The sequence below is a fragment of the Rhopalosiphum maidis genome, chromosome 3, assembly GCF_003676215.2.
Source record: "Rhopalosiphum maidis isolate BTI-1 chromosome 3, ASM367621v3, whole genome shotgun sequence".
NCBI lineage: Eukaryota > Metazoa > Arthropoda > Insecta > Hemiptera > Aphididae > Rhopalosiphum > Rhopalosiphum maidis.
Window position 1 is genome coordinate 72,816,161 of NC_040879.1, and position 26,263 is coordinate 72,842,423.

The 26,263-nt window shown below is 26.9% G+C and overlaps 1 protein-coding gene across 1 annotated transcript; it reads right to left on the reverse strand.

Moving 5' to 3' along the window:
• Positions 1–10,353: 10,353 nt before the first annotated feature.
• LOC113557516 lies at positions 10,354–22,440 on the reverse strand. Its single transcript, XM_026963085.1, has 13 exons — positions 22,355–22,440; positions 22,133–22,252; positions 21,918–22,034; positions 20,457–20,573; positions 20,139–20,395; positions 19,011–19,152; positions 17,787–17,870; positions 16,773–16,914; positions 11,832–12,009; positions 11,492–11,766; positions 11,259–11,427; positions 10,850–11,188; positions 10,354–10,767 (listed from the first exon to the last, which is right to left on the reverse strand). The coding sequence occupies exons 2-13, from the start codon at positions 22,242–22,244 to the stop codon at positions 10,354–10,356; spliced, it is 2,346 nt and encodes a 781-aa protein (XP_026818886.1). The 5' UTR covers positions 22,245–22,252; positions 22,355–22,440.
• Positions 22,441–26,263: the final 3,823 nt, after the last annotated feature.

Below are 26,263 nucleotides of genomic sequence, written 5' to 3' on the forward strand. Positions count from 1 at the left end.
CATGTTTTTATGTATTATATATTATCCTTAGCATAGAAAAATACAGAATATATAATATACAATATTTTAATATACCAAATTTATTTAAAGAATTAAATATTAATGCTTATACCTGTTCTATATAATTTCAATAAACACATTATAGCACCGTATAAAAACTATAGTTTGATAAAAAAAAAATTGGAGGGGGTAATTATAGAGTACTATAATAATAAGGTCTAGGTACTCTTTTTAAAAATAGAACATACGATTTTAATAACTGCTTTTCATTTGTTTCACTCCTAAAAGAATATAGAATAAATAAATTTTCTAAACAGATTTAGTTTAAAATGTTTTAATGTTAGACACTTCTTATACAAATAAAAGCTATAATAGTTTGCGCAGTAGTAATGTACGCGTTTGCTGCAATCTTACATAAAATACCTATGTCATAAGACGACGCCAAAACTTTTCTACTAATTGACTGATATTTTTTTATCTTAAACTATAAAAATATATTTTTGTCAATATTACGAAAAATGTTATTAATTCAATACCTACCATTTTACAGTTGTTAAATTGAGAAAAAACGAAATATTGATAATATTCCATTAACATTAAGATGTTTTCCTTAAAACTAATACTATTTTAGAAAACTCGAATTATGATACCCGATAACTTTGATTATAGGAAAAGTAACATTGATGTAAAGGTTGATTGAAATGTATTAAATTTAATAAACTATTGATTTTAAACACTTTTGTTAACAAATTAAGTACTATTTTTCATTAATTCAACATCATAATTATGCGTAAAAATGAAGATATCTTTCATTGTTTCTAAGTCAGTTGAACATAAAATAAAATATTTTTTTCTTTATTTTAAAGAGAACTGAATAATATAATCAATGGATTTGCTAAAATTTAATTGTATATTTTTATTCTTAAATTAAAGAAAATATCTTTGAACTGATTATGTTTATCTTTGAAATGATGAAATTTGTCATACATTTTAATAAAATAATAAAATAGTAAATCAATGGAATGAAATCATAGAAATTAAAACTATATTTTCTCTGAGTGTACGTGCCTAATTTCAAAATTATGTAATAAAATATTATAAAAATTATAAATTGTAGGAGAGGTAAATGTCTTAATCCCGTGATTGACGGCTGTACGGGATTGAACCGTATGTTCTCGGGGTCCTGTCCGTTCTCCCGAATGCTTTCTTATAGCCTTATAACCGTTGTAACGTTTTGTTCGTGTAATTTTATGATGGATAATAAAATTACAAATGTGGTCGTTAAACTGTTGTGCGAACGACGACTTGTGCTTGTTGTGCAGTACAGCGGCTCAGAGTTAAAAATCGGTTGAAAAACGCAAGTTTCTCGCGATGTTTACGGGAGTGTCTATTTTATATCGTCTAATAAATAATATTAATTTTTATCTTGGCGTTAATTATTTAAATTCCTACAAATTCTATTAATTATTGTTATTATTATGGTTTTTTTATTGCAGACCGCAATTACAGTAATAATTTAAGTATAACACTTTTATTTGCATTTAAGAACATTACTCAAGAAAACTTTTTACAATTTTCTAATAAAAACTATTTAACCACTTAAAATAATTTTTTTGCAATTAATGATGCAAATCTTAATTCTAAAGTTTAAAACCTTTTAGAAATTAAATATAGGCAGATTGAGTATTTTTTTAGTAATAAAATTATAAATATTACTTAATTCTTGTTTAAAAAAAGTATGTATATAATTTTTTTTTAAATAAAAATAAATAATTACATTAAAAATGATTGTCATAATCGTATTTTGAAAATATATCAATTATAATAATATTACAGTAAAATTTTGATAGAAAATTAAATATTGTTGTAATATTTTGATAATATTGCTTAAATCAAAATTAATCTCCAGTAAATCTTGAGATAACGTTAATATTTTAAAACATAGTTAATGGTAATATTGTTAAAATACACAATGTGGTGTTTATGGAACAAGAAAAAAGTAGTCGCCGATCTCACAGTTGTCGCAAGTCGACGAGATCGCCAACGGCCAGTCATGCGTTTTGTTGTCTTCCCGTCTCGCCTTGTCCCTTTGCGTTGGTGCGAGAGTCGACAGTTCTGACAGCGTAGAAAATAAATCAAGATTTCTTACCAGTCGCTTACCAGAGTCATATACTCTTTTCCCGAGTCTTAGATAAAAATATGTGTCAAAACCTCAAAACAATATACGTTATTTAAATAAGTGATTAATGTTGATTATTTAAATTCATGTAGGTAATCATTTGTGACACTATCATTTTAATAAAATTGTTGACTAATACAAACTTTGCTAGCCATAGGTACCTACTTCTTTACAAACTGAAAATATTAAAATAAAATTAATACACAATTTAATTTATTGTTTTATATACATGTTAAAACTAAGTACATTACGAACATTTAAAAACAAACAAGTATGTAGGTAGGTAGGTAGGTATTAAATTTAAATTGTTTAAAATAAAATATAATACTTGTTATCATTATGTATTATAATATAGATTGTCAGATTGATGTTATTACACACGTACGTGCTATTACACTCGTAATAAAGACATTTGTATATTATGGATCGACATTTATATCTACTAATCTTTTCGCCATGAGCTCTTATGCTACTAACTGTCTAAATTAATTCATTTGTACTTGTGAAAAATTTACTACAGTATCCCTAGCTAAATATTTAGCATATTTACACACGAATACACCACAATCATAACTATTATCGTACACTTTTGAATTTGAATAAGACAATTTATTTTGCATTTTTTGACATTTTGTTTTAAAATTTTACACGCGAGTTTTATATAAATTTATATTTTTTTTTGTAATAACAAACAATGAAGTAGGTACAAAATAGTTTAAAAAATAAAAAGGAAATAATTATTTTTCAGTTTAAAAGAAATCCAAGTTGAAGTTTAGCCTATGGAAAAATTATTTTCATTACTTTTATTTCAATTTAATTAATTTAATCAAATATTATTTACAATTTATACTAAATATATTAACAATGAAAATAGTTTACTTGCATTTTATTAGTGCTAGTGCATTAATTAGAATTTTTAGGGTATTAAATCATTTTTTAGAGTCTTATAGGGCATTACATTTCCAGCCCTAGAATAATACTGTTTTAGAAAAATATGTGGCTATAATGTTTCAGATGTAGAAAAAAAATAGTTATATCTATTATATTGTCAGAACTTTTTCTTATTATAGGTATATCGGATACATGCTTTTTTCTAACAAAATTATTAGGTTGAAAATGTAATCTTTTATGCAGTATTAGCAGATAACAGCATTGTCAGCATTAATGTTTTTGAATGCAAAACAGTATAAAACAATATTGGTGAACAAAATTATTGTTAATTTTACGAGATAAAATCGATAATAAAAACTAATAAATATATTTCTCGTCTTAATTGGACATTGTACCACAGTGTGATTTTACTAGGAAAAGAAATCAGAAACAATCACAAATAATAATATGAACTTATAGTCCATTTTATTTTTTAATAATTAACTATTTTCAAACATGTAATATTTTCATTGAAGTTTTTATTCTTTTTGTCCCGACTTATTTTGACCAAGACTCTATGTAATATGTAGTGGTCTGTGGTATATTATTAACTTTACAATAAAGTATTTATATTTGTATTCAACATTAAAAATTCTAAAATAGCATTTCATAAATGCTATTCCTAGTGTACTAAATTTTATGCTATGCTATTGGCCTCTAATGATGATTCTTAATATGTAATTTAAATTTAAATTAATAAAAATTGCTTTACGACTAAAACCTTATAAAAACGGTACATAATAATTAAATATTTAATTTCTAAACATGATTTTCAGTTTCTTACATTATTTTTGTATTCTTTAAACAATAAAAACTGAAAAATAATTGGCATCGGATGAATTTTCGGGAGGTGGAAAGATTAAACCCTAATAATTAACACTTTACAATAATTCATAATTATTATAAGTTATAAGTTATAACTAAACCTAACCTAACCTAATTTTAAGAGAATTTTTTTAGTGCATTTTTAAAGAATTTTCTGTTATGAGTGCATTAAATCGTATTTTTTTAAGAAATTTTTCTTTTTAAAAAATGCACTAAAAAATTTTTTTAAAATTCTTTTTAACATTGAAAAAATTGTTTGATTATATACATTTTTATTCTTAGGTATTAATTATTCGTATAATTTTCGTCTTCTTCGAATTCTCCTATCTTCTTTGTATTTTGACATGTATTTTCAAAAAATTAATATACAATTAAAATAGATACACGCATTATACTTTTACTTTGTCTTTCATAATAGTACTGCATAATCAAGTGCTGCTTAATTTTTATCGAATTTTATAAATTCCTATACAAAAATGACTTAAGACATAAAAATGTCAAAGAATCCAAAACAAAAGTTACATTTTTAATTTCTTGATGTATGAAATGAACTGTGTGTTTGGAAAGCAATGTTTTCGGACATTCAGCAAAAATGTAATTTGCATTTAAATACGTGGCCTAGTTATAACAATATTGTGCTCCAGTGATTTATAGATACAGAAATTATTTTTAATGACCCGCGTGCATTAATAAAAAAATATTTAATTTAAATATAGTGTTTTATTTCCAGTATTTGTATTTATAATTATAATATTGCATATAAGATAAATATATTTCATATTTTTTATGAAATATAATAGCTTAGTAAAATATTATTGTGTCATCGCTCATCGAATTTAAAAATATGCTTACATAGTTACATACTACAATTTTACTAATCGACTGTACTTAATAAACTGTTTGTAAAATTAATATTAAAACAAATAATAATTTACAAGCATATTACTTAAAATGTCTACAGGAATCCAATCTTTGAAATTCCTGGATTGATGTATTAAGTGTACATGTTACTGAAAATATACAGTCAATAGTAAAATGAATCCACCTTGTTAAGAAGCTGTCCAATCGATGAAAGAGAAGCCAAAATGAATACAAGAATAAAGTTAAATAAATTAACACGGTTTTGAAAATATTTAATGCTGTCTTTTTTTATCCTATCAAAAATAATTAAAGATTGTTAAATAAATTTTGTTTCTTGTCTATAAATTTGTCTATAATATTTAGAATTAAACGTTATGTAAATTTCATTATAAGGGTAAAAGTACATCGTACATAGATTAATGATTATGTATTATTTGTGATACCTATGGCTTTGAATTTGTAGTAAAGTGCATTTTTTTTTGCATTTTTTGACGTTTTTAATTTTTTAGCTCATTTTTTTGCATTTTTAGGTCATATTTTTCTTTTTAGTTAATTTTTTATAGATCATAAGATCTATGTGCAGTCGATTATATTGATTATTATTATTATTATTAAAACGATATTATTTCTACTTACGTAATCTTTCGAATATTTTTAATTTTTCACAGGATTTTAAGACTTTTACAGAGTTTTTCCAATCCGTTCTTTCCATATTTGCGTAATGGCCGTAATGTGCGTCTTTTGAATGCCATACGTGTATAGTTTATTCGTCGTTTGCGTTTGTAGCGGTCGCGATCGCGGTTACGAGTACGACCAACGAGGACAGTCCTCCGGACGTTTTTTTTCGTTATTTTTATTTTCTCACATAAGAGAGACGTAGAGCACTGTTGTTTGATTCGAAGCACATTTATCAATTTAGAATACTGGTTTTTTGATTCAATAAGTTGCATTTTATCGTATTTATATTGTTTTGTTGTTCTCGGTAGCTTTAATCGGTTGTACTGTATATTATAAAAGTGTTTCTTGACGACGGTCACGTTTGTGTTGCAAAGTACTGTATTCATTCATGTACTTGGGTGTATATTTAATATACAAAGGGGTGCTATGGGAGCGATGCCCCTCACCCCAAATGTCATGAAAAAAATGAATTTATTTTTTTATAGTTTAGGATCTTATACTTAGTTTTACCTGAAAACGCTACAATTTGTTATTGTCTTTTGGAAGCACTTTTAAAGGGACATCTACGTGATGTATCACGTACTCCTATTCCGTATTACCCGGTGGGGAGTTTCCATTATTGAAAGAACTATGAATTTGAAATTTGTACGACTAATGAGTAATGACCATTATATTATGTAAGTTATTAACTTTATATATAAATTAGATTATTGACTAGTTATTAAGCTCGAGTGTAGCTATTTAAGAGATAAAGAGAATATTCAGATGTAAAACGGAGATACGAGATGCTAATTTAGACCAATTGAACCAAAGCCTTAATACGACGAGGAATAATTTAACACCATCGTTCATCGAGAACTATATTTTGAGAGGCAATGAAGAAAATTTAATAGTAATATGGAATGGAGATTCTGATAGAAATATTTTAAACAGGCTAGAATTAACACAATACCCAATACTAAATATAACATGTCACAATAAACTTTTTAATAAAAAATTTCACAATCCAATTTGAAAAACAAAACTATGTATAATAAAAATTAGGTTAGAGAAAAATTATTAAAAATATAAGTTAAAGCAGTGGTTCTCAACTGGTGGTCCGCGTGTTGATGTTAGGGAGTCCATGGTTATGTAGTACTGAAGTGATATTTTTATTTTTATTTTAGTGGAATTACTAAACACGTAGTGAGATAAACTCGATTATCGCAAAAAAGGTCGACAATTAATGATATAATTAAATAAAATTGAAAAGTAAGTAATCACAAATAAGAGGGGTCCCCCGTCCAATTTAAGTTTTAGCTAGGGGTCCGTGGCTCAATGCTGATTAGGAACCACTGAGTTAGAGTATAGACATTTTACTAGAGATTATGCATTCAGATATATTATAGTTTTACTTTATTATAAATATCAAAATTATTATACTATAAAAAAAAAAAGGTGAACTATATTATAATTATGTACTACGAAAGTATTAATATTTTGTTTATTTATATACATTAGTAATCACTCTATTTGGTTTTTTTATAAAAGTTAATAATATTAATATATTATTATATCATTATCCATTAACCATTTATATTATATAACATATACATTATTATATTATTATACTATCTACTAAATATTTTTTTTATTGTATTAATTAAAAAAAAAATGCAAAAATGTAACCACTAACCAGCATATATTAAGCAAATTATTGATCCACTTTTGTAATCAATATATTACCTATTATAAATATTTATTGTAAACTTTAAAATATAGTAAACAAGTTTTAATAACTTGTATTGTATATTAACTATTTTTTGTACTAGACTTTGAAAGATTTCTGTCATGAGGACATAAACCTTTTTTTTCATGGAGAGATGCTACGTGCTATGATATTACATACCAATAATATAATACATAATAAGGATGCTGCGACGTAGGCATAAATATCTATTAGGATAACAATCACCGATATATTAGAATAACATACCACACAATAAGGATACTATGACGTAGAAATAAACATTTATATGTAATGGGGAAATATCTACATACCTGAGCGGTAACGCACTAGGCCTAAGTACTGCGGACAATAATAATGAGAGAGTCAAACCACCCATGACTTTACCTTCGGAACTGGAAGATGAATGAATTCCACAATGCGTTTTAGGCCTATAATCGAATATGATTTTTAATTAATCTCGATTTCTGAGAATTTCGATCGCGTTTGACCACCCGCGCGTTGGCAGACATCATCGCGGACGTCATATTGAGATTTATTATCGCACTTGCATCTTGAAATGTTTAATAGTGTGATAAGTGATAACGAATAACTCACTTAGGAATAGGCTAGAAGTGACATGAGTAGTTGGTCGGAGTACACCGACTATATATAATAGGGTTCAAGAGAGGACTCCGATACATGTGATTTACCAGAGTCAGCGCAAGCACCTTCACGTCAGTTTACATCAGAATATTGTCTATTGGACTTAATTAGAATTATTTTTATTTAAATTAAATAAAAAAAACTTAGAAATATTTTACTACTTTATATTTCGACAATCAGTCGGCTTACTACGGAGCAATCAAAATCAATCTGTTGGATCTGTGTTAACATTTACTGAAGACTGTAGTACATTCAACTGTAATACAACTTTATGGGAAATCTTGTATTAGATTTTTAAACCTTTAAATGATTTTATAAATTCTTAAACCAAAATATAATTTTAAAACTTCATGATTATGACGGATTTTGTCAACATTTTATATTTTTTAAGCCTTAAAACACTTTCAACACTTATATTATAAGAACACCATTTACTTGTGCGGTATTGTATTAAGTTTTCAATCTTTTTAAATGAACTTAAAAACTTTAAACAAAATTCAAATCAAAATTTCTATAAATTCTTAAATTTAAAAATAATCTAAATATATTTAAAATGTGATTGTAAATAAAAAATAATTATTAAAGTATTAGTAGAATGTTAAAAATTTCTAGAACAAAAAATGTCGAAAATTGTACTTGAATTGCATATGAATGGATTTTTTTTTTAAATTCCTATTTAAGACTCATTACAGTGAATCTTGTATTCAATTTCCTAACATTAGTTTCAAGTCTTACGTAACAATAACAGTTGACTACATATAAAACTATAAAATAATTTAGATACAATCATGAACTGTATAAACATTGTAAACATTTCAAATACGTATTAACAGGCTCTAAAAAAAATGTAAGAATAAATTTTCTATATTTTTGAATTGATATGAGAAGAACTCATTTTGAGATCTTGTATTAAATTGCCAAACGAAATTTGAAAAAAAAATGAAAAAGTAACGGTTTTAAATGTCTAACTGTTTTCAAAATTGTGAGCGCCAATAAATTATTACTTATATTGTAATTATTATTATACATTTTTATAATATTAAACTATGCTTGAATCTAACTTGAAACCAAAAAAATGTGTTAATGATTAACCTGGCAATAGGTTTCAATAGTGGGTTGTCATCATAAAGATTGAAAAACATTGATTTCCAACATTTTTTCCTAGTTAAGTTTGAGTTTTATTGGATTCAAAAGTTTTTATAACGTTTATTATAAAAAAAAACTTAAAAAAAAAAATAGTATACAATATTAAATCATCAAAATCCTAAGACCATAAATAATTAGAAAACAAAAGGTGTTGAAGAGTGACTATTGATAAAAGTAATTGTAATCATATTGTAGTTATAGGAACCTTTGTACAATTCTCAGTAAAATATCTACAGATTTACAAAACACAGATAATTGCATTTGTATGTTTATATTAGAGTAACATGACTATATTACTCTAGTTTATATGAATTACTCAAAACTTTTATCATCAGAATGGTTGCAAATATAATAATGTGCTAAGACACTGATTGTTAAGAATGGATTTAACTGCCTTATACAATCATAATATTATAAACATACAATAAAAGTTAAATTTGAAATTTATGCAAAATGAGTATTAATAGCTTTTATACAAATTTTGTTTGTATGACTATATCTAACAACTAAACTATTTATGTTATAGACAAGTTCAGAAAATACTAATGTAGAAAACTTAAAATATTTTTACATATAATTTTGAATTTTCAAAATATAGTAAATGTATATAAATTATATTTTAGTAAATTATTATCTTCAACATGCAAGTTAATATAGAATTTTATATGAAAAATAAACAATTAATACAAAGTGAAAACTTGAAATGCAATTTCACTTAAGTATCAAATTAAAAGTATTATTACCAAAAAAGAGTTAGGTTATTTATGTTCCGATTGCTTGAAAAGTTTTATTTTGTATTTAAGCAAGGCACATAGTCGGTTATTGAAATTGAATTAATAATTTTATAAAAAAAAGTTAATTAACTTTAATAATAAAATCATATCTAAATTAAAAACAATTGATTTCAGTTTAAGAATGATATACTGTGTGAATTGTTTTTTTTTTATAAAAAATATATAGAATACTTAAGTTTCTTAAAATGTTCTTTAAATCTAATTTATTTAGAATTAAATTAAAATTAATTTTATTATTACTAAACAATGAATGAAAAAATTTACAGTTTCAAATTATAGTTTTATATTATTTACAAAATGAAAAAAAAAATATATAAGTAATAAATGAAAAAAATTATTACAATTATAAATCTATTAAATACATAATAACATTTATGCTTAATGATGAGTTTTATTATACATATAGAAAAACATAATACATGTACATTATAAGTTGTAACTAATAATTTAAATTGTTATTAATATCTTCAACCTTAAATTAAGAAAAAAATTTGTCATGTTCACAAAAATAAAATCATAATATGAAAGGTTTTTAACGTAAAGAAACAAATGAATACTAAACATTTAATTCAAAGATAATTAAACTGTTCACTCAAATAAACTCTAACTGTTCTTGAAAAGGGAACTTTAATTACCCTAGTTTTAGCATTTGGCATCATTGTATCTAACAGTTTCTCTAGATCAGGAACTGAAAGAAAGTTAATTTCATTTAATTTGTTTTTATTCTTGTCATTTTTGGGAGCAGACTCTTCTTCTGGTCGCTGTCTGGGTTTTCTTGTCCTTAGTATAGGTATGTAGTTGGTATTTTCGTTGATATGGGATAATTCTAAATTATAACCAATAATATGCTGGTTTTGTTGACATGTAGTTATAAATATGTCAGTAACATTGAGTAATTCACGAGTCAATCCCCAAACCAAGTGTGTTAATGTCTTGGAGAGTTTCTCGAGGCAGTCAATCAAGTGGCAGTTGGTGATTGCAGTCTAAAAAATAAAGACAATCATAATTTTAAATATAAATAAATAGATGTTATAAAATAATTTAACGCATATTAAGTATACATACTTTGCTCATATAAGCAGGAATAATCAATAAAGCTTTAATGCCAACACATTTTTCCAATTCATCTTCAACACAATTACTGAATTCTATGTTTACTAATTCCAGAATAGTAAGCTTTTCAAGACCCCTTATAGCAGTAAAAACGTCGTGTACATAACTTTCCCATTTACCGCAACAATTTTCCAGTCTCAACGATTTCAAATTGACAAATCTTTTTAGTGACACAGCAAAATCTTTTGATAAGACATCGCAATCACCAATTTCCAAAAACTTTATGTTATCAGTAATAGTATCCAAACTCTGACAGATGTCTTTTGGAAATGAATTTATAGAGGTTAATGACTAAATAGTAAAAACATAATAAATATTTTAACTGTTTTTCCATAAATATTAAGTTATTTAATAAACTTACAAATTTATTTAAATTTATTAAATTTTCAAATGATGGCAATGACGTTAATTTGATTCCAGTTAAACCTTTTAGTCTTAACTCAGTGAGGTTTGTCATTTGGCCTAAATAATTTAAGTTTAGGGCCATAAGATCATGGGGATTTTTTGTCTCTTTTGTTACATTTGGATTTCTAAAAATAAAATCAATTATTAAAATAATTTTTAAAAAAAACTGGATATTTTTTTCTTTATTACTTTATTGAAGTTGCATTAAGTACTTCAAGTTGAGGTAATGAGTGAATAATATCTTCAACTACATGGGTAGGACATCTATACAATTCAATGAATTTTAAATTCTGTGCTCTTTTCATTGCTTTGGAAAAATGCAACCAAAAATTTTTGAATTCATCAATTTGTACAGGTAATAACATTCGTCTAGTATCTAACGTATTAGTTCTTTGTTGATCAATCGAGTCTACAAACCTTTCCCAGTCATAGACCATAGAATTTTTTAAACGACAATTTTGCCACTAAAAATAATTGAATAAATTAGCAAACATATATTGTAAAAAATTTAAAGTTTATAGGTACTTACTAAAAACTTGTTCATTGCAATTATATTCCAGGTGGTACATACTCTAGAAGCGGATAAAAGCTCACGTGTAGTTAAATATTTAAAAACGTGTCCCAATGCTTTAACCATGTAGTTTAATGTTTGCATAGATGCGAGAGTAGTTGACATTTCTTTAAATGAACCATTCATTTCAGAATTTCTGTAAAATTTGAAAAAAAAATTCATTATATAATGATTTTATTGATCTAATTCTATAAAAGCATTCTTAAATATTTAATTATTTATTTATTAAACGTAATAGTATAAAATACAAAACATTGTGAACATTACATAAATAACTGGTTTAGCCCCCCAAATAGAAACAATGGACCTAACCTAACTTCTTTCGTTAATCTCATCATGCGTGGTATAGGACTGTTTTGCAAATAATTCACAGAACAAATAATAATATAGAAAGGGAAGATACAATGAGAATTAAAAGTTGGGATCATAAAATTAAACTTTTTTAAAAGAACTGGCTAGTCAATTCGACCATCAATGAGTTTTCCCAATAATGATAATTTTATTTCAACTCTCCTTGCAGCCAGCGTGGTCAAGCCCAGGCGGCAAAATACTGGGTTGTAGTCAATGTAATCAATTGATAACCGGAAAGATACACACTTCAGAAACTTGTGTTGGACTCTTTCAAGTTGGTAGCTGACATTCATAGTTGTTGGGTACCAAGTAACAGCTCCATACTCCAGTAGAGAACAAGCAAATGAGCAAAAAAGGACTTGTAAGGAAATAGACAACTTGAAGTCTGTAGAAATTCTTTTCCAGAAAACCTTCCCATGTTACCAAGGAATTGAGATTATTTTGAAGATGGATGCAATCCCGAGGAGCACTGATACGATGAAATAACTTTATATCATCGGTAAACAAGAAAAATTGGCAGTTTTTTATGACGCTTTTAACACAGTTTACAAATAAGGAGAAGAAAATCGGAGACAAGTGGCCTGCTTGAGGGATACCTACCGTTATATTTATATCTTTTGGAAAGATAAGATCTGAACCAAGAAATCAGTGACTCCCCAAAGACAGAGTGCATGGTAATTATGTTCCTGATCAGGCACATATAAAGACCACTAGCTTTTACATGCCCCTAAGGGGACCACTAACTAGTGGTGCGGGTATGGCGAACCTGTGGTCCCGAGCTCTAAACTGTACTGACTTTAACTAGTTGGATCAGTTTAGTATAGGCACAGGGAAAGTGGCACTCCCATCACCCTATACATCGTAAAATGCATTAACATTTCAGACATGAGCCTTAAGTGTCCTTCCAGACTTTGGGTTTAGAGCAGAGTTAACCACCCTGCCTAGTAAAACAACCTTTGTTCAAGATTCAAAACCCAAGCCTCGGACTAGATTAAATGGAAAAACGGATTGAAATAAGAAATTGGATATGTTTTGGTGCACATGGAATATACGGACACTATATAAGGCAGGATTAGCATTAAGTCTAACTAAACAAATAGAAAAATACGGAATAAAACTTTTAGCTTTACAGGAAGTTAGATGGGAGGAGGCAGGAAATGTGAAAATCTCACAAACAACTATATTCAATGAAAAATGTGAAAAGGGCTATAAATTAGGAACGGGTTTTAATGTGCATGAGTCGATAATACATAGAGTCAAAATTTTCAAAGACATCAATCCAAGATTATCGAATATAACTATAAAAACGAATGGCTTGGATATGGTAATAATTAACGTGCATGCGCCTATGGAAGATAAGGGAAATGATGAAAATGAAGAATTCTACACTATTCTGGAAGATGTCTATGATGTATCAGTGGGAAGCATTAAAATAATTGTGGGTGATTTGAATGCAAGGGTAGTAAGATAATTGGAATAAAGAACAACAACTAAGGGCCACAGTTTACACGAAAGAACCAACAGTAATGGGTATATGCTAATAGATTTTGCAATGAGAAAAGGGATGATTATAAAAAGTATGATGTTCCTTCGTAAAAACATCTATAAGTATATGTGGGTATCCCCAGATGGAAAATAGAAACCAAATTGACCATGTCTCCTAATTATTATAATTATAATCATAAGTTTAAAAATTGTATCACCAATGTAAGAACGTTACGGGGAGCAGATATGGACACTTACTACTTATTAATGGATATATGGATAAAAGTGAAACTACGGAAGATGGAGAAACGAAAACAAATAAATAAAATAGTGAGGTATGATATCGATTAACTAAAGAATGACAATATGGACAAGACATACAAAGAAAATATCGAAGTTTTTAAAACTAAAAGCAGCTATAGATAACGAAGAACCAGATGAATAGTGGACGGAGTTAAGGGAAACTATTAAAGAAGTGACGGTGTATCCGTCATGTAAGATATAGAACACTATCAAACAACGGTTCAAGAGGATATGCGAGGAAACAATTATAAGACGAGACGAAAGAAAGCAAGACAAAAATGGTTGGAAGATGTAAATAATGAAAACAATTTTAAAATATTTAAAACAAGACAAAAAAAGCGCATAATTTAGGTGTGAAAAAAGAAAGTATATGGAAAATATAATAGTAAGTGTTGAAAATTACTAACGAGGCCATAGAACTAGAGAGCTGTATCAACAAGTAAATAAACTTGGGGGTAAATATAAAAAGAAAGAACGTTTCCTCAAAGACAACATGGGTTCTTTAATAACCATGAACGAAGCATTGATAGAGAGATGGAAAAGTTATTTTGAAGATCTACTGAACTGTAATGAGCCAGAGGAGATGTTAACTTTTCTTTTAGTATAACTATAACGAGAATAACAATGAATGTCCGGAACCAACACTAGAGGAAATTGAAATACAAACAAAAATGTTAAAAAATAATAAATCCCCAGGAGAGGATGGAATACAAGCAGAATTATTAAAAAAGGGAGGAAAAGAGATGGTCAAAAGGATATGGGATCTAATCGGAAACATATGAAGTAGAAAAAGTTTACCCGAAGACTGGAAGATTGCGTTAATTTACCCAATATATAAGAAGGGACATACTCAGGAGTGTAACAACTATAGAGGTATCTCCGTATTGAATGTGACATATAAGATATTATCTAATTGAATCTTATCAATAATAAAAGGAAGGGCAGAAGAAATAATCGGAAATTATCAAGGTGGCTTCAGGATGGGAAGGTCAACTATTGATCAGATATTTATATTAAGACAGCTCTTTCAGAAAGCTTGGGAATATGATAAGGAATGCACTTTTCATTGACTTCCAAAAAGCTTACGACTTAATACACAGAGAAAGAACAATGAAAATACTGAAGGATTTCCCTGTCCCTAATATGTTAATAAATCTAATTATGATAAGTGTAATGGAAACAAAAGTCAAAGTTAAGGTTGGTGGCTTGATTTCGGACCCTGTACAGGTAAAGTCTGGGTTAAAACAAGGTGATGCTCTATCACCTTTCTTATTTAACCTGATGTTAGAAAGAGTAAAAAGGGAAATTAGTGTTAATAACCAAGGCTTTAAATTACAAGACTTTTCAATTGGATTGCTATCGTATGCGGATAAAGTAGTCTTATTAGAAGAATCACAAGAGAGTTTAAAAAATGTATTCTTCAAATTAGAGATAACCGCAGCGAAAATAGGATTACAGTGTAATGAAGGAAAAACAGCATATATGTGTGTTGGCACAAGGCAACTGCAACCACCTACTAACATATTGAACATTGGAAAGTATAACTTCAACAAAGTGCAATAATTTAAATATCTCAGAACTATGGTAAACAAAACATAATGATATAGCGAAGAAAGTAGCAGCTAGAATACAAACAGGCGACAAATGTTACTATGGGCTAGCAAAGACATTAGGATCCCGAGTATTATTAATAGAACTAAAAAAATCAACTATACATTACACTGATCCGTCTAGTATATGAATTAAATAAAGCAGTATTAGGAAAAAACCCGCAAGGAACAAGCCCGCTGGAAAGACCCAAAAACCAGACGGGAAGACTTAGTCAAAAAGGACGTGCTATCGTTAGGAGGAGGAACGAATTGGAAAGAAAGAGAAATGGACAGAGAATAATGGAGGAATGGGTGTTAGATGGGATGGTCAAGAAAGGCCTTTTAACTAGAAGAAGAAGAAGCTTTTACATGCAAACAAAATTAGGCCTTAGAACATATTGTATGAAACAATAAGCAAATAACAAACTGGGGTTAAAAGGAATATAGGAACGGTTGACTTTCTGCTCAAATCTAAAACAAACATAACCAAATGATTAAAGCAGTAAAAAAACGAAAATTAACTTACACTCATTCATACAAGCAAGACCGACCAATGACCAACGTTACTGTGTGCCTGGTCCATTATTACATTCCCACAAAGGATAGGGAAAATTAAATATTAACTTACTCTTGCAAATTTTTGAGCTCTTGAATAACAATAATCATTAAACTAGATCCTCGTTTTTGTTTCATTTCATAAACATACTGTACGTAAAAACTATCATCGACCATTTTAGTTTTGGATACATTTCCATCTCTATATTCATCAATTTTATAATGTGGTTCTTCAATTTTAGAAATTGGCGTACTTGATACTTGATGAACTTGTCTTTTACGAATCGGTTCAACACGTAGTTTCTCCGGTTCAGTAGTACCAACAACCACAGTACCTAAGAGATGACTAGACTACGAGTACGCGTTAAAGAGACAGGTTCATCAATATTAGGGCACCGCATACCACAACGAGACTGCATGATGATTTTCCTATCTGATGCTGGCAATGTATTTTTATCATTCACGTATAATATGATTTGATTGAGGAAAGATTATGTAGAAGAAAGCATAAGGATTACAATCCCTTAATTGTGTATTATATTTGTGTAGCCAAATAATAAACTAATAAGCAAAAACTGTTTAAGCAAAAAAAATTAAAAAAAAGCCTATATGTTACCGTTTTTTCATGATTGTGGTATTTATATCAATGTTCTCAAGTTTAGGAGAGACTTTTGTCGATACACTAGATTGAATAGCTTGCTGGTCTTCAGATATGTATTTAGGTGTGGATGAAGATGTATCCATTGATTCTGAATTCCCTATGTAATAATGTAAAACATTAATTCTGTATTCAAATAGCACAATAAAATATATAACTGTAATTTTTCAGATTATTAACCAAATAAATATATACAGAGTTACACTGAATATAAAATTATCATATTTACATGCAATTTTAAATATATGGAATAGTATTTAATTTAAATATATATATTTCATAGATTTTGTACACAATTTCGAATTTCACAATGAAATGCATTATTTAAGAAAGGTGCATACTTTAATTTATCAACAATTCTGTGTATCAACATTTATTTTTCAAAATAGGTTTTTTATTTAAAATTAATCTAATTTAAATTGACAAACAGATTTTAATATAATAATTGGTATACTAAACTAAAATCAATTCCTTATTTAGGGGGCATCACATTATGGGTATAGACAAACAATACTAATGACATTTTATAGCTCATTGTTTTGATTTGGATTTGACTTACTCAATACCATAGCCAGAAAAAAATATGGTGGGGGTTTAGAGTATAAATATGTTATATAATACAAGTTTTAAATATAATAGGCGATTAAACCTATTCAATCTTATTTCAAGAAAAAATTTCTGAGGGGAGTCTGAACCCTGAAACCCTCCCCTTAGCTACGCCCTTAGACTTACTAGTTGCATACTCGTATGATTGCAAGATATGGGAAATAAGTATTTACTTGTCAGTGCTACTAGAGAGTAAAATTAAAACTAAAATATTAATTAAGTGGTAAATTATTATATAAATTGTTAGGTCTTTATTATTTTATATTAGAACATAATAACATCATTACCTGTATTAAATGTTTGTGGTAGTTTACATTTAAAGAAGTTTAAATGATTAGCTAAATAATAAAATATATTTATATTTACCTTTTTTGGATCTTAATCTTGAGGAAGTCTTCACAGTTTTAAAAACAATTTTCATTTTACTAGCAGAATTTTTGTTTCCATTGCCTGTCAAATCATAATTAAATGGTGGACGTTGTTTAGATTTTATTTATTTTTTAGGTTATATATTACTAAAATCAATTACTTATAAGAGGACGTCACACTATGGGAATAGACAAACAATACTAATGACATTTTATAGCTCATTGTTTTGATTTAGATTTGACTTACTAGTTGTAGTATACAACTACGAGTATCGTAGGATGACAAGAGATAGGAAATAAGTATCTACTTGTTAGTGCTACTAGAGAGTCAAATTCAAATTCAAATATTAATTAGGTTGTAAATTTTTATACAGTGTCCAATGGAGATCTCACAAATTAAATAATGAAATAACTTTTGTTATAATCAATATTTTTATACTATTTCTTATAAATATAAATCATAGGCATTTGTGCTTCATTTTTAGTATACATTTTTTATTTTTTAATACAGAAAATTGTAAATTTGATTTTTAAAAAAATTTAGATGTTAAAAACATTTTTTTAAGTCCAGTGGCTGATTTTTATAATTTTTTAAATATCAATATTCTCGTAAGGTAAATTACGATCTAGTTTATGTTAGAAATTTTATAATTTCAAAAAATATATATTTTTTTTAAATATTTTATATAAACATTTTTAAAGAGGTGCATGTTAAAATCTAACTATTTTTTTATTGTTTTACGTAAACTAGATCGTAATTTACTTAACGAGAATATTAATATTTAAAAAAATTGTAAAATATCAGTCACTGGACTTAAATAAATATTTTTACTATCTGAACTTTTTTTTTAATTAGATTCACAAATTGGTTATTTTCGAATATTTTGGAAATCTTTTTATCAATTTTTTAGTTTTTTATTTCAGTATTAAAAAATAAAAAATGTATACTAAAAATGTAGCGCAAGTGTCTATGAATTATATTTAAAAATTTTTTTTTTAAAATATTGATTAGAACAAGAGTTATTTGATTTGTCAGATCTTCGTAAGACACCCGTATAAATTATTAGGCCTTTATTATTTTTTATTAGAACATAACAACTTAATTAACTGTATTAAATGTTTGTCGTAGTCTACACTTAAAGAAGTTTAAGGGGTAAATCTATTAATAGTATGGGCAGCACTGCAAATGTTTAGCTAAATAATAAAATATATTTATATTTACCTTTTTTGGATCTTGATCTTAAAGAAGTCTTCGATTTTTTTTTCGTTTTACTAGCAGACTTTTTGTTTTTAAAATCAAATGATGGGCGCTGTGTAGGTGTTTTAGATTTTTTAGATTGAGCAGCGCCAACAGAAGTGTTTTCCTAAAAATTATGAAGATAATTGCAAATGGTCGGTTTTTTTAACATTTATATGTATAAAATATGAAGAGTATATGCATAAAGAGTCATGTGTTTATGTGCATAATTGAATGATAAATTGTAAAAAAAGCACATTAGCTTCCATACTCGAACATTCCAAACTTAATAAAACCAAGGAATAAGAATTAACACTCCTTACTAAGATTTGTACAACTCTCCTCCACCGATTTTTTTTTTCATGAAAATTCTTGTTCAAGTGTTATTTGAAGATAAAATAAATTGGTTAATACAAAAAACAAAAATTAAATATAAAATTGTTTTTTGCTGTATACCGATTGAGTCCCTATACCGGAACGGGAAAAAAATAATTACTAATTGAGTCCTGGGTTAGGAAAATAATAATACTTATACAAATCGAGTCCTAGGATTATTTTGAGTAAAATATAATTTTTTATAGGTAATTTTATTCAGCTCATCCAAGCATTTACCAATTGGCAATTTATAAACATTTTGTTGAATATACAATACGAAATATATACATAAAAATTAGAAGTGATCATATAATAATTACAAAAAATTATTAAAAAGAAAAAGAAATTGGACATCAAATACAGCTGTTGCAATCAAACACAATAAATAGATTTGAATATATACAATACTTATCCCAATTTTTACCAATATAAATAATGTTATTTTATCATTATCTATATTTATTTAATTATACACAAATTATTCATATTATATTATACCTCAATATTATTATATATTTATATAATAAAATTTTTAAAAAAAAAATCATTTTTAACCATACTTGTAGATTTTTTTTTTAATTTGACAGTACTCAATTAATATTAAAACATGGACTCAATTAGTATTATACCTAAAATTTCACTGAACTTATTGGTATATACCCTAAAAAAATCTGTGATTTAATTTGTCATAAAAGGTTATACTGGGACTAGGTTCATATGCAGCTTTGTTTTTATTACCTTAAATGATTTGAAACATGCATCTCTGATCAGTTCTTTTGATCTATCATTGACACCAATTGGTTTTCTAACAAAAGTAAAACAATCTATAGTTAAAACACTTTTATCAGATAAAATATTCAATTGTTCCTGAATTTCTCGTAATGATCGTAATTTTTGGTTATTTGGAGAATGATAGTATACATCAGCTTTTTTATGTGCCCGATTAAGAGCAGCAGATTCGCCTGATGTTCTATAAACTAATTCTCGTTTCCATCCTGAAAAATATTTATCACAGGTAATCCACCAAAATAAATCATAAATAATTAATTTACTTACCATGCTCAAATGGGATTTTGAAAATAGCACCACTAACATCAGACTTAATTCTTCTGGCTGTACTACGATGCATTCTAGTGTAAGAAGAAGTTAAGTTGAATGTAGGAATGGTAAGTTCTAAAACATTAAAAATCAATTAACATGATACAAAACTAATATAATATCAAAACTGTTTAGAAATCTTTAACACAGTATGAAACATATACCAAACATGAAATATAATAGGTACTCTTTATTAGTAAGTAATAATGGTAATTAATAAGAATTTGTGTAAAAATTTTAAAACAATAACTTCTATAGAATGTAATATTAAGAAAAAATAATTTATTATTTGACATTTGGATATAAAATAAAGTATAAATAATTCTTATAAATACTTTTTTTAAAACATAGAAATTTAAAATTATATTCTGTAAAAGTAACTTAAATGTGACAATATCTCTAATTAAATTAGCCCTTTTCATTATTTTAAATTCAACATACCTAATTGCAAAAACAATAGTCATCAAAATGTAAAAAATTCAAAGAATTTGAACATAAAATTACATAAAAGCTATAAGTGCAGTCAAGTGCATGTAGATATTTATTAGAATTTCATTCATCTAATAAAAAAATATCAGTATCAATTTGGTTTTTATTTATGATACATGCAGAACATAATTTTACTTAGTTTTTTCATTAGCAAATGCGGATAGTGTCTCTCTTTGGGAAAAATGTAGTTTTAGTTTCTATAACTTAAATAAATAAATTATTAGGTAGAAACCTAATATAATATTTTTTCCTGTACTTTTTTTAGATTATAAGCTGAGGAATTTATGTATTGATTTAAAATTTATGGTTTTTTTTTTTTTACGATAAGTAGAAGAATTTTATCTTCTACTTAAATAAAATGGGTGGTTTTGGATAGAAAAGTTGATTTAGTTTGAACTTGAATTAAAAAATTCTTAACAATATTTAAAAACAATTACTTTTTATAAATATATTTTTAAATTAAATTTGGACAAAAATTATATATTTTAACTATGTTAATTATTATATTATCTTTCATAATCTTTAATCGTGGTGACTTAAAATTGTTATGTATATTATAGATTTAATTTTGCCAATGAAATTATAAAAGATTACGAATTTTTTTAAAGATATAATCTACTTATATTTTAAACCTATTCACACTGTTTTACAGTACACCTAGTGTATACAACAGATTGATACCCATTTGTCTATCTTATTTTACTACTTATTTATTAACTATAAATAATATATTATATTATGTTGGTATTCCTAAGATTGTTTGTAGGATATATGATGGATGTACGTAAAACAAAGAATATTAATATTTCAATAAAGAATAGCAATAAATACATTAAAAATTAAGTTAATAACTCCTATAAAAATTAACATTTAACGTGTATATATATTTAATGTTTTTAGATACATATATTATACATTTTTGCCACTCACCTAAAGAAGGCGGAACATGTAATTTCAAAGGTTCTAAGGTATCACTGCGTGTGTTGTCTTTCTTATGCCTCTTATTACTCCAATTATTCTTTATATCATAAGGTTCTGGTGTTGATACTATAAATTATTTAAAAAATTATATATATACATATTTTATTCATGTTATAAAACAAAATAAAATAATCAGGTTTACAAATATAATTTTTCTAACTTACTATTTGATTTAGATTGTTTCTTTTTATTAACATGATTTTTATGAACATTGGATGGACTATCAGTTGGCTCTTCTACTTCCATAGGCTCACCTGTTTCTTTACTAAGTTCCATTTTTAATACTAAATACAACCATATAAATTTTTTTTATACAATTTGTAATAACATTGAATTTTCAGTTAAATATAAAAGCTGTATGAACATATAATGATTAAAAAACTTACATTTTTTCTTATTTTTAAATATTATCAATACTTTATCATCAATATCAAATCCAATAAAATGTTCTTCTAGGTTTAAAAGATTATTGGTTTTCTAAAAATAAACAAATTAAAAATTTTTTTTAACCGATCATAAAATATACAATTAACACAACAAGAAATTATTTTTTCATTTATTATTTAACCTAATCTAGACTAAATTGTATTAATTAAATAAAATTGTGTTTTTACAAAAATTAAGCAAATTATATTAATTTTAATTGTAAGGAATGTTCATTGTAATTCTATTGTATATTTGTTTTATTATATTAACAATATTTAATAGGATTAGTGAATGTTAAATTGAATGTTATTTTAAAAAAATTTATCTGCACTAAAACAATACATACTAAATTTGTTATATTGCATTTTTGTAGGTCAATTCATAATTTTTACTTTAACGGAAAGTGTTTTACATAAAATAAAATATGTATTTATTAACTTACCATTATGTTACTCTTTTTTTAAACTATTATTAATTATATGTATTAAAATAATAATAAAAGCAGATATAATAACTTAAAATGTTTAATAACTAAAATTAACAGTAAAAATCCTTCAACGTATATTTGTTAGTAGTCAATAAATGAGATAGGTAATCAGTAATACTAACATAGAAATCATCCTCTACATATTATTAAACATTATATTAAAATGAAAATTGCATAAGTGATGAAATTTTACCAATTAAGTATGAAAAATGGGTGATATATATAAATAATTATTTGTCGAGGAAAGAATTATAGTATCTAGCTTTTAGAGATAAGTCTCCTCATTTTGAAAAATATAATTGTCATTTTAGTGAAAAAGCAGCAGAAATTGTTGAATATAATGTATCATCTCTCATAACAAATACAAATAGTACAATAGTTACAACTGATAATCTGGATAATCATAATATTGATCAATAGTCTGATGAATATGTTAATTAGATTCAAGAATTAATTAAAACAAATTTTGAAAAATTTAAAAGAAATACTTCAGTTTCTCACTAAATGTTTACATCGTTTGAAGAAAGTTAGATCAGTTGCTACTTAGGAATCATTATTGAGTACTGCTGGTAGTAGTATATTACTAAGGCATCAATCTCGTGCAACTATTCAAGTAGAGCCTACTATGATAAGTAAAAGAAAGCCAGGCATCAACAGAGGTAATAAACGTTTATTAGTAGGACGACCAGCAAAAATAGACAATAACAAAAGAAATGCAATAAAAAGAAAAAGAAATTTAGCTGAAAATGTTAAGAGGAATGTCCCAAATGCTAAAGGTCATTAACTGCTATAACTAGTATCAACATATTATTATGTATTCACTATTTTCATCAAATTGTATAAAGCATACTTTTAGTATTATTATTATATAAATATTATATAATTACGACTTAGGTACTTTACATAAAACAATATTATAAAACATTCATTCATTTTTTCTAAAATATTATAATTATATAAAATGTAAAATTCTCCTATGTTGAATTTTTTATTTATTTATTGTTATTAGAAGACAGCTATGTAAAATATTACCACTTCATAACTCACTTTAAAATGATAATATCAATAAAATCCTAAGTCATTGTTTAGATACTATTCTTACCTTTAAATTTGATAATAGGTAAATTTACTCTAATATTAAAGCTAACATTACAAAATGTATTCTACTGAACGAAAATTTGTTATGATGTGTACGTTAGTAAAAAAGAGACAACACATGTGGATATGGCGTTCTCTTAAGACACTGAAACCTGTTACAACGCACACCTGTAGTTTATAACAGATTTTGGTCCCGCGACTATCTGTTATATACAGGTTTCACTGTAATAACAATAATAATAATAATAATATAATTCTTATAGATATTAACCATCACGTCGCCATAACGTTATAAAGTATTAAACTGTTGCATAAGACCGCCGAAATTCATTCTGTAGATACAGGCGTTGAGGCATCAATATTTAATTACATATTATTATTATTAATACTGTTATTATTTAATAATATTATATATCAATAAAGTATAGTACAATAATATTAACTTACCGAGTTGGCTTTCTCCCTGTACACCGAACACTGTGTACTGTAATACTGTGAGCGAGGACAAAAAAAACCAAAATTCCTTGCAGTAAGTGTGCGCGGTCGTGTGTATTGGGGTGGGAGTCGGTAAGGTTTCTGGCAGTTCACAATGTAGTAGGTAGTGGTGGTGATGTACTCGGCACTATTCGCCGTGTTCAATATAATATATATATATAATAAAAAATCTATTATATATATCAGCTATAGAAATCACGGGACGATCTCCTCCACAACAATACGTGGTCGTTTGAGGTGGCTAACTGCGTTTCGTTCGGTACAGTGCTTCTCAAAATGGGCTTTTTATTATGTACAATCGTGGTCAGTCAGCACTTCAAAATTCGGCATGAAGGTCACCCAGACGTCATTTATATGGTATAAATTCATTTTCTATCCGTTCGGCTGGATCCGCACGTGTCGGTGTTATTACTATACCATACTACCTATACCTACCATACTATTAATTCACGCATTCATATTTTGTTATAAAAATTATTAATTATCATTCAGCGAGTATAAAATCTATACACGTATATTATAGCTTATAGGCCGGGAGTTTTATTATACCCGTTATACCTGTAGTAACTGTACGATATGCCGTTTTTATTGTACGCAACTATGTCTACACTGACTGAACTATATGCACACGAAATATTAATTAATAACCACAGAACAACGACTATTATAAGTACTCATTTCGTAAATTGAATAATTCATACATTTGCGTTTAAATATTATGTGGTTGTGCCAGTGATCCAAGAATACATCGATTTTTTTAAATGTTTTGGCCAGCCCTTCATTCTATACGACCGATTTCAAAATACCTTTCAGGTGACACTGCGACATGCGGAGACTTCCTTCGGCTATCTTTTTTTCTCTTTAGGCATATAACAATGTTACGTATTTCTAACGTATTGCTGCGCGTTACAAATACGTTTCGAGTTAACAATACGTGTTTTTACAATACGGCTCGTCCTTTTCAACAGTTATGAAGATTTTTTACTAGGGGTTTCCAATTTCTGCGTCTGACAATGGGAGATGGTAAACTGCGACAAAACTACACCTTTTCTAAAAGTCGATATGTAAACTATGTCAATAAATAAAATTAAAATTATACAAACTGCGACAATTTATTTTATATATATATAGATACTATATGTACAATGTACATAACCGATAAGATAACACATAACGTTAAGCGTTTAATTAAACATTTATGCTATGGTATTGGTATAGGTGTATAATAATAATTAGTTCACGGCGCTAATATAAGCTCTGTGCTCGTTTTTATGTTTTCTTCGAAAATAATTACCCGTTTTTTGCGTTTTTTAGATTACTAAATCCATAAAAAGTGCGTGCGTAGACTGGTGTCATTGTTGAGTCAGTCTGCTCAATAATTTTTCTTTATTTTTCACTTTCAGTCAATTGTTAAATAATTTGTATACATCGTTGAAAGATAAAATTTAATATAAGTTTATACTATCAGCTAATTTATGGCAGAATCTTATGGACTTTTGATAAGCAGCGGCGACCTATGGCTGCTATTTCTCAATTAGAATTCGGCACGTATCAAGGCCACCGCCTATCGTAGTTATTCTCAACGGGTGCAAATTATTTGGCCTATCTACTTTTGTTAAGGCGCCTTACTTGTCCTTTTGTTTATTCGCATATTTTCTCATCAATTAGTCGAAAACGTGTTATGACTCAAAACAATGATCTTCCTTCTGCCGAGTTAAATAAGTGGACTAAAAGCATGCTCGTCGACTTTATTGTGACGCAATCTCCGCCTGCTGGTGTGAAATTGAGT

Excerpts from the sequence above, each read along its gene's own strand:
- LOC113557516 (XM_026963085.1), bottom strand. The coding sequence starts at position 22,244 with ATGGAACTTAGTAAAGAAACAGGTGAGCCTATGGAAGTAGAAGAGCCA. Across the intron at positions 17,871-19,010 it reads AAGATCAAGATCCAAAAAAG|GCAATGGAAACAAAAATTCT; the intron begins GTAAATATAAAT and ends ATGATTTGACAG. Across the intron at positions 11,767-11,831 it reads TTGCAATGAACAAGTTTTTA|TGGCAAAATTGTCGTTTAAA; the intron begins GTAAGTACCTAT and ends AATTATTTTTAG.